Genomic DNA, 10,988 nt, shown 5'->3' on the forward strand with positions numbered 1-10,988 from the left:
TGAAGTAAATATCAATTAATGTCATATCATTTTTGTCTTTTGGGGGGGGGGGGGGGCAAGTACCAGGGATTGAAGTCAGGGTACTCGACTACTGAGCCACATCCCCAATGCTAGTTTGTATTTTATTTAGAGACAAGGTCTCACTGAGTTACTTAGATCCTAACTTTTGCTTCTGACTTTGAATTCATGATCCTCCTGCCTTAGCTTCCCCAGTAACTGGGATTACAATTGTGTGCCACCACACCTGGCCATTTTATAGTATTCCATTGTATGAGTATATAACAATTAGTGACCCATTTTACTTTAGATGGAAAAGTTTTATCCAGCAATACTTATATGAATTTTTCCTTCAGAGATATTCCATAAGTGTGCAAATACATATGAGAAAGAATAATATATTTTGAATTGTGACAACGTGAAAGCAACCCAAATTTCTAGTAACAGAAAATTCATCTTGATTAGATGTGTGTTGGGGGTGTAGTAGCAGGGAAAACACATTCCTTAAGTTGATATTACTCAGATAAAATAAATCCAGCACTTTGAGAAGTTAAGTAAAAGATATCTAAAGTTCAACTTTTTCAAAAAGTCAATTTTTAAGTAAAGAGGTCATTTTGTTTATAAAGATATTAGAAAAAAATAAAGATAGCAGGACAAGAATAACCAGCACTTTCTATTGAGTATACTTCTAAAATATAGGTAATATTCATCTACCTGCTTTTGTATACATTACTCCTGCCCAACCCAACCCACCACGATCTCTAACCTGCCATAATATAAGCATGCTAATTTGTGTCACTGCTTCCCCTTTCTTCTTCATGATCCATTTTTCCTATAATAGCCATGGAATACTTTCTCAAATGTAACTTGGATCATGTTACTTATCTATAGCTCTTAAGGCATATAAGGCCCTGTATGAGTTGGTCCCAAGTATTTTAATAGGAATACTATTATCCCATCTCTGACCTCATGTGACCTCAGCCCCCTACTCTATATCTTGCTTACTATGCCCCAAACCCATACATATTCATTGCACTTGCTACTCCTTCTGTCCTAGATAATCAGAAGAAACAGCCTTTTCTATAATTTTTTTAAAAATATCTTTTTTAGTTGTAGGTGGACACAATACCTTTATTTATTTATGTGGTGCTGAGGATCGAACTCAGCGACTCATACATGCAAGGCAAGCACTCTACCACTGAGCTACAACCCCAGCCCTTCTATCATTTTTTATCTCAACTCAAAATATCACTTCTTCAGAGTCCCAATGACCCAAACTCAAGTGGTATCCCCTCATTCTCTAAGTGATCACTCAATACATTTTTACTTTCACAGTATGTAAATATTATCTGAAATTGTTTTTATGTACTTATTATCTATTTTCCCCCTCTGGAATATAAACTCAAAAAAAAAAAAAGCAAAAATCCTTGTCTATCTTCACAAATGCCTAAAACTGTGCCTGATTTGGCACTTAATAAACACCTAAAACTGTGCCTGCTAAGCACTTAATAAATATTTAGTGTATGGATAAAAGAGTGTGTGAGTTACTAATGTGCAAAATCACATTCACTTTGATTTCTAAATTTCTTTTCTTTTTTTTTTTTTTTGGTACCAGGGATTGAACCCAGTGGCACTTAACCATTTAGCCACATCCTCAGCCTTTTTTGGATTTTATTTAGAGACAAAGTTTCATTGAGTTGCTTAGGGCCTTGCTAAATTGCTGAGGCTGGCTTTGAACTCACGATCCTCCTGTCTCAGCCTCCCAAACCACTGGGATTACAGGTGGGCGCCACTGCACCCAGTCTGATTTCTAAATTTCTAGGATCCACTGGTAATTCCCACATGGAGTCTAACATTATTGGCTATACTCTTTTTTGTTTTACTGTTGGAAGAAGAGGGAAGTTAGAGAAAGCAGAGAAGTTGATAGAGCCACAGGATTGCCTAAATGATGATCTTATTAAGGCTGACAAATATTCAGATCTAATACAGTAACTATCCTAGCCCAGTTTATCATCTGAACTAACACAGACTTATTCAATAAAATTTAGGCCAATTGCTAGTGAAGTCTGTGATTCAATATTTACAACTGCAAAAATATCAAGAGGGACAGTCATGTAACACAAGAGGATAATGGGGTGCTATTCTGGAAGTCAGATATAAATGAAATATATAAATGGAAGTCAGCAACTCAGCAAGGCCCTCTCTCTAAATAAAATTTAAAACTGAGGATGTGGCTCAATGGTAAAGCAGGTTCAATCCCTGGTACCTTTGGTGTGTGACACTGCACCCAGCTAGGGCTTTTTTTTTTTTTTTTTTTTAAAGTTCCTGTATTTCCTAGCTTATGTTAGGTTTTACTTGTGCTTCTGCTTCTGAGAAAACAGATGTACAAAGCATCGGCATGGTTGCAGGAGCAGTGACAGGTATTGTGGCTGGAGCCCTGCTGATTTTCCTCTTGGTGTGGCTGTTAATCCGAAGGAAAGACAAAGAGAGATATGAGGAAGAAGAGAGACCAAATGAAATTCGGTAAGCCTCCCAAGTTCCACTTCCACCAACTTTTATTTCTAGGGCCAGTTCCTTAGTAACTAGTCAAAATAAATATTCCCAGTTTCTTCTGAATCATGACTTTGTTAAAATGATTATTCTGTTAAGGAAAGAAGTTGTGGTCTAGGACAGGTCTGGTTTACCTGGACTTTATTGTGAAACTATCCTCAACAGAGATATAAAAGTTCAACTTTCCATTACTTCTGATTCATTTCCATGTTCAAAGGGCATACAATAAAGGCTGGGCCTACAGGCCATAAAAGGGTTCACATACACAAACTCTATGTCAGGGTAAATGCTATAGAAATCATTTCATGTGGAGACATCCTCCCAGTGTAATAGGATGGATCTCTGGGCCAAAAACCAAACCTTTGCCGAGCACTAAGTCTTAAGAAATGAGGAAGTGCTTTGTTCCCTAAATGGCTGCCTTCTGATGGTATTGTTTGAGGTTTAAAACTTGAGGAACTTATTGGGAAACCTCAGGAAGACATAACCATGTTGGAAGCAATGCCAGTACTAAAGTTTATCTTTGCTGTTTTTTCTCTTCAGAGAAGATGCTGAAGCCCCCAAAGCCCGGCTTGTGAAACCTAGCTCCTCTTCCTCAGGTTCTCGGAGCTCACGCTCCGGTTCTTCTTCCACTCGCTCCACAGCAAATAGTGCCTCACGCAGCCAGCGGACACTGTCAACTGAAGCAGCACCCCAGCCTGGGCTGGCCACCCAGGCATACAGCCTAGTGGGGCCAGAAGTGAGAGGCTCTGAACCAAAGAAAGTTCATCATGCCACCCTGACCAAAGCAGAAAACACACCCAGCATGATCCCCAGCCAGAGCAGAGCCTTCCAAACTGTCTGAATTACAGTGGACTTGACTCCCATGCTTTCCTAGGAGTCAGGATCTTAGGACTCTTCTAGTCATTGGAGTTCAGTCACCAGCCACACAACCCACTCAAATTAGATAAGAGGTCATTTAAGTACCAGTGAACATCACATGGAACAGATTCAGATGAGCACTTTACTTATACACTATCAAATGAGCAAAAGGATGTAAGCTGATCATCTCCAAAAAGGCACCTATTGACCTTTAGACCAGAGTTGGGGGGCAGAGGGAAATAGGAATACAAATCTGTCTATTGACCAGGACCTGTGGTGAGGAGGTTGGGGAAAAGTGAAGTGAATGCTCCTAAAACTACTCACCAGGGATGGTTTGTATCAATACTTCAATTTACTATTGTCAAGAAGAAATGAGGTGTTTTTCATAAATTTTCTATGCATTTCTGCAAACCTACTGGATTATTGTGATTATTCAGATAATCTAACAGAACCCACAGCCTTATATTAAACCGATCTGTACCATGTATGGGACTAACCATTCCCAAGAAACTCCAAAAAAAGGAAACATGTCTCTTCTGTTCAACTTACTTTCATATGTCATAAGTTTGGATATTAATTTCAGAAGGAGTTGAAATAGTGGTAGTGAGAGATGGAGAAGAGTGATTGTGTTTCTCCTACTCTTATCTATTGCTATTAATTTTCTTCACACTGAACCCCAAACTAAGAACTAAAAAAGGAGTCCAAAATGTGTGACAAGGGCCTATGGAAAGCTTACCATATTGAGGTTCAGAGGATTGCTGACAAATATCAGAAATATATACTGGAGCAATTCTGAGTTTTTCCCTCAAATCAGATGCCTCTAAGGACTACCCTGCTGGATATCTCCAGAAGACGCAAATATTCATTACAGGTTATTTAACAATGTCCTTAGCAAGAAGTTCTCTAGAGAAAATGATTCAGAGATGTTGAATCTGACATACTATTATAGTTTCTTTGGAGAATATGTGAAACCAGAATTTCAAGACTGACTGGTCTACAAAGAGAGATTAGATCAGTTTTCTCTTAATATGCCAGGAAGTGATATAAAGAAGTTTAGTACTGCACCAAACTTAGAGCTTCCTCTATTTCTTTCATTTTAGAAGGATGTGAATCTGGGACTTTTGATGATTCTAGGCCTTAAATTATCAAAAAGATCAGATTGTCAACATTTCCTTATGGCTTTGCAAATGTATGTCATAATCATTCCCTCATGAGAGGCCAAAGCAGAGAGAAATTCAGTATTTTCTCAGTTTCAGCTTCCACAGAAGCCTAGCTCTGGGTTGGAAGAAAAGGGAACTAACACATAGGGAAAATAGTGAGAATGACTAATGCCTGTTAACCTTTCAGTTGTCAGCATCTTGGAAAGAATTAGCAGAAAGGATTCACCAGGAAAGCCATTGAAATAATAGGTGCATGGAAGAAGAAAGGTTATCTGACAAATATAAAGTAGTAGCCTCCAATATAATCAAATGTCTTTTTAATTGTTTTGCCTATTAGAATACCTGTCCCAAAATGCTGATCCTGAAATAGCCATTCAAAGAACCTAACACAATGTCCACTGTTCACCATTGGTAGAGCTGGAGTAGTAGGCCAGAGAAAGAAAAAATAATGCCAAGTATGGTGATGAAAGTTTTGTCTCTAAAATAGTAATCAGATGCTTCCAAAAGCAAGATGACCTGGGATTTTGTCCATTCTCTAGTTTTACCTTTTTTTTTTTTTCTTTCCTCCAGTACTAGCAATTGACTCCAGGGGCAATCTACCATTGACCTACATCCCCAGCCCCTTTTTAAAAAAAAAAATTTTTTTTTGAGACAGGATTTCACTGAGCTGCCCAGGCCTTGAATTTGCAATCCTCCTGCCTGAGCCTCCCCAATAGTTGGGATTATAGGTGTGCACCATTGTACCTGGCTCCTCTGGTTTTTCATTCATTATTTAATTTCACAGTAGTGTTCTCCCATAGTATAAATGCATTTTCTTATAAAGTTCCTAGGAGTTGATTCTTAAGTTTTTGTTGGTGCTAGGGATCTAATTTAGGGCCTCGAACATGCTAAGCAGAAAGTCTTAACCTGAGTTTTGTCTTCCTCAAAAAAAGATAGAAATGAGAAACTTAAAAAGAAACATAAAAAATGCCTGCTGTAAGTTTAAGAGAATTGGCATAGTTGGAATGCTTCTTCTACTTTTTTTTTGTGGTACTGGAGATTGAACCCAGGGCCTTGTGCATGCAAGGCAAGCACTCTACCAACTGAGCTATATCCCCAGCCCCCTTCTACTGCCTCTTATCTCATTGTAAGATATAAAAAATCCTTTACTCTGAATACCTCCCCCTCCCTTTTTTCTTTTCTTGAAGGGTGGTATCCTGGCAACATCTCTTCTACTATGTAATTGTGAGAATTCTCATTCCTAGAGTACCTGAGCCAAACAAGTACACTGTGGAGGCTGCAGCTGTGTCATCACTAGCAATTTGCTCTCATTATTGACTACCTTTGAACCTAAAGCTTCCTGCCTGTGTCACTGAAAGCAGGAATCAATTCCCTTTGCATGAAAAGGTTTAAATCGCTTAAACAATGTTTGTTTTCAGAAGGCTAAAATACCACTGAATATCCAGTTTTTTTGAAAATCTATTCACAATGGAAATGTACAACAAATACACAAAAGAGAGTATACAAAGAGTTTAGAGATTCTAGGAAATCAAAGATCTGAGAGAAAAGGTGCTGAAGTCTGGCAATGCTTCTCTTTGAGTCCAGCATTTGGGTTCAGATAATATAGGCTCTGGGCTTGGGATAAAGTTAGAACCACTACTGGTTCCAAACCATATTCCATTGACTTTGCAAATCAAATAAATTGATTCTTAAATATGAAAACAAAAACAGGATAAAAATAACTAAATGGTAGAAATAAATGTTGTAGAAAGAAAACACAGATGGAATGATGTGGATGTTTAGAGAATAACCATTTCTATAAAATATGTAAACCAAACTTTAATTTGTAAGATAATGAATTGATGTCTTTGTTGTTACACTGTATAAAAACAGTTTCAGAATGACTGCTCCAAAAAGACATATATAATTTTGCTTCTTTTCTGGTGTTAAGCTGTTTGTTTCAATCTTAATTTCTAAGTTGCCTTGTAATTGGATTGTTTGAGCATCATAAAAACCAAATATTTATTATAGATGCATCTGTATCAGCAATTAAAAAATAAATAAGTAAAAGTGATGCTGTAGGAAAGGCTGAAGCTCATATAACCAGCCCTGGAAATTTGTTTATCAGCTTGCTGCCAACAGAACAGAAGAACTCAGACTGAATATGGTCTATTATTTATTGATTTCAGTCACAAATACATCAAGTACTTTTTCTCACAAGGAAGTAGTACAGAGAATTGCTTTATCAAAATCAATAAGCAAAACTTAATAAACAAGTAATTTTATAAATTGGAGACTGAACCCAGGGGCGCTTTGCCACTGTATATCCTCAGTATTTTTTGGAGACACTAAGTTGTTGAGGGTCTCTGTAAAATGCTGAGGCTGGCCTCAAACTTGCAATTTCCTCCCTCAGCCTCCTTACCGGTGTGCATCACAGCACCAAAACCACAAAAAAAGTATTTTGTGCCAAGGTAACATATTAACAAGTAACACTAAGAAATTAAAATAAACCTGAAAAGAGAAGTATATACAAAGATGTTCACAAAAATCTGAAAACAAACTTCAGAGTGTAAGCCCAAAATGATGGTGCAGACCTCAACAGATTCAGGAAGTTGCTTGTTGTTCTTTGGGGACTCTAGGGACCCATTTTCTGGTGAAAATGGCCATCGTTTACAGAAGAGGTTTTGGTTTTATAGGGTACAATTAGGATAGTTTCATCATTGGAACTTGTGGGTGTACCATTAGGAAAGTCAGGGGCTAGTTAAGTAGGTTAAAAATTTTAACTCGGAAGGGCAGCTATAAAAGGTTGAGATTCATTGTTACTTAGAGAGATAGGAGATTGATCGCCTCCTTCCTTCAGGGCCCATAGTTCAGTATTTACTGTGTGTCCTTTTAGGACTAATTTGCAATGGGGGGAGGTCTAAGTCCAGAGCCCAACATTCAGTATTTGCCTCCTTCCTTCAAGGCCCATTGGTGAAGGATTTACTGGAAGGTTAATGCTTGGCTAGTTTCCCCTCCCTCCTCCCGAGCTGCATTATCTCTCTGCTTTTCTTTGGGGCTGTTTTGTAGGATTATTATTTTTCATAACTCTTCATAGAGGTCCATCAGTAAAATAATAGCAATAATAGTAATTATCACATATTAAAACAAATGGGTTTTTTTTTTACTATGGATTGAACCCCGGGTTTGCTTGACCCCTGAGCTACATCCTCAGCCCTTTTAAATTTTAGACAGGGTTTTGCTAAATTGCTGAGGCTGCTTCCTGAGTTGCTGGGAAGACAGGTAAGCACCACCATGTCTGCTCATGAACTGAGAAATTTTCATGTGTCAGAAACCATACTAAGTATATTACATATTTTTTTCTCAACTTCAAACTCACTTCAGCCCTATGAGAAGATGTTTGCATTATTATCTCATAAAGGAGAAAACCAAGGCTTGGAGAGGTTAAGTCAGTAGCAGAAAGCTAGGATTTAAACCCAGTCATTATGTTAGTATGTTCCATCAGAACGGTAAGATCCTGATTAATGACCATTCTGGTTCCTGAAATCCTCACACCTTTATCCTCAGCTATGAGTTTTCCCTTTCCTTTGCTTTCTTTCTTGCCATAGAGCTTTTCACCATATATGGGACATAGATAGCTCATTTACACAGTAAGTCCAAATTGTTTAAAAAAATGTCTTTTTTTGCAAATTAGGACAAAGTTTTCAACTTTATAATTGTATATGATGTTTTTATATGATAAAATAATAATGGGCTTAGATCATATAATGCATAATAATACTTGTTAAATGTTAAGTACAGGATGCTGAATACAGCAAGGTTAAGAATTTTGTCAGGTTTTCTGAGAGGCAAAAAGACAAGCTGCATTAAGAGGCCAAATTAATAGAGTTAATTTTCCAAAGATAATAAGGGCATGTCAATTTATCAAATATTTAGAATTTAAATACTTCAGGTACCCCATACTTAAAGCAATCACGTTTATAATTCTTTAGGGCAGATTTTTCCTCCCCTTTCCCTCCCCAGTACTGAGGATTGAACCCAGAGCTGCTCTACCACGGACCTACATCCCCAGCAATTTTTTATTGTTTGAGACAGGGTCTTGCTAAGTTGTCCAGGCTAGTCTTGAACTTGAGACCCTCCTCTCTTAGCCTCTTGAACAGTGGGGATTACATGTCCAGCTATTCCCTCTTGTTTTTTATTTTATTTTTTTGTCATGCTGGAGATTGAATCCAGGGCCTTTCATGTTAGGCAAGTACTCTACTACTGATCTACATCCCAGCCCTCTTGTTTTTGTACGTCTCATTTTTCTCATCATTCTTGAACAGAAAAGTTATAAAAAAGGAAAACTCAATTAGTTTTGCTACTTATAAGCAGATCTGTTGACTGTTTCAATTAATAAAAGAATAAAGTGCACTAATTAAAATATAATTTATATAGTTCCTCCTCTTTACAGTGCAGTGGTTACACAAGATATTTTAAAAGGAGTTTAAATTTAATAAAGTAGAAAATAATTTAGCCTAAGAGTATAAGCTTTGGAATAAAATAAATCTGATTTTGAAAAATTCAGATTTAGGTAGAAAAAATTATTTGATCGATATGGGCCTCAATTCCTTTATTTAAAATGGAGATAATATGGGGCTGGGGATATACCTCAGTTGGCAAAGTGCTTGCTTCATATGCACATGGCCCTGGGTTCAATCCCCAGCACCCTCCCCCCCCACACACACACACAGAGAAAAAAAAATGGAGATAATAAAACCTGCCTAAAATAGTTGTTTTGAGGATTGCATGCATGCTGTACATAAGCATGTAATAAAATAGCAATGGCAGCTGGGTGCTACGGCACATGTCTGTAATTCCAGCAACTCAGGAGGCTGAGGAAGGAGAATCACACATTTAAGGTCAGCCTCTGAAATTTAGTGAGACTGTAATAAATAAACAAATAAATAAGTAGGTAGGTCTGGGGATGTAGCGCAGAGTGATCCTTAGTACCACCCCCCAAAAAAAGCAAAAACAGCAATGGCAAGGATTCTACTGTCTGTAAAACACCGCACAAGGCATGAAAGTGTTGTAAGGCATATCATCTTGTTAGGGGGGCAAGACATAAGATGGAAAAAGATATCAGGGTTACTTATATGTATCCCATGCTCCAAAACAGTAATTTATACCTGACTATAGTCAGAAAGTAAAATATTAATAACAGCTTGACTTATCCTAGTTTCAAATTTCCTTGATGAAATGCCATAAATACACTCACGTCTCTGGGCATACACTGCATCTTTTAGTTGTGTCACAGGATTCAAGAATGGTTTTTGTTTTGCTTCACTATTGGGGCACTCTACCATTGAGCTACATTCCTAGTCTTTTTTATTTTGAGAAAGAACCTGGCTAAGTCCTGATGCTGGCTTTAATTGTTGATGGACCTTTATTTTATTCGTTTATTTATATGTAGTGCTGAGAATTGAACCCAGTGCCTCACACATGTGAGGCAAGTGTTGTACCACTGAGCCACAACCCCAGCCTGAGGCCCCTGTCTTAAATTAAATGAGCTGGGGATATAGCTCAGTGGTTAAGCACCCACTACCTTCACTCTCCCATACCCAAAAAAAGGTTCACTTTTTTTTTTTTTTTTTTGGTACTGGACAGAGGTTCTTAACATTTTATAGGGTCTTGGCTACCTTTGAGAATTTGATAAAAGTCTTTGGATTCTCTGATATTTACAGCATTAAAAATCCCAAGGGAAAAGGGAGAGAACTAAAATATCAGGCAAAGGATAAGAAAAATTTTACATGTTATAACTTTATCCAATCCTCACAACTCTGAAAGGATTGTTTTGTAAGCTGAAATTACCTCTACACAAGAAAATGGCTTGAATTTGAATTTAGCTCTGATTACTATTCCATTCGGCTCATTTACTAAGAACATAGTCCATTTACTAAGAACATAGTCAAGTCCTAGAACATATTTTAAGAGACTAGAAAAGGGTTATTCTGCTTTTTTTTTCAGTGATGGGGATCATCAGGTCCAGGGCCTTGCACATGCTAAGCAAGTACTCTAAAGCTGAACTATACCCCCAGCCCTGTTCTGCTTTTTAAAACCACTGCTATTGGGTGGGATCCCCCAAACCAGTGAATTTGGGTCCCCGCTCTATTTTCCACTAGTTCAATGATTTAAATAGATAAACTTCGGAATTGAGACTTCCGACTCTAGAGCATGAAAAAAAGTGCAGAGAGCAAAGGAAATTGAAAAGAATGCCCAGAGTATACATCTTCCTTCTGGAGTTGGAGTCAAGTATATTTCTAGAAAGGCAATCACACTGTAGTGAAAAAGCTACATTTTAAGCCTGTATGTCCCAGCTAAAAGGCTCACTTGGGCCCAGGAGTTCCAGAGGATACTGAACAACATAGTGAAACCATTTCAAAATAACCAAAAAAAAAAAAAAAA

At 37.6% G+C, this 10,988-nt stretch overlaps 1 protein-coding gene across 1 annotated transcript in view; it reads left to right on the plus strand.

The window, feature by feature from the left end:
• The window catches only part of LOC107145660 (CXADR like membrane protein), a 91,720-nt gene extending 87,904 nt beyond the window's left edge, over window positions 1–3,816 (plus strand). The window contains exons 7-8 of the mRNA XM_048795944.1: window positions 2,379–2,520; window positions 3,088–3,816. Coding sequence (XP_048651901.1) covers window positions 2,379–2,520; window positions 3,088–3,388 — 443 coding nt within the window. The 3' untranslated portion in view covers window positions 3,389–3,816. The remainder of the gene's footprint in view (window positions 1–2,378; window positions 2,521–3,087) is intronic.
• Window positions 3,817–10,988: the final 7,172 nt, after the last annotated feature.

This window comes from Marmota marmota, unplaced genomic scaffold (genome assembly GCF_001458135.2).
Source record: "Marmota marmota marmota unplaced genomic scaffold, marMar, whole genome shotgun sequence".
Lineage (NCBI taxonomy): Eukaryota > Metazoa > Chordata > Mammalia > Rodentia > Sciuridae > Marmota > Marmota marmota.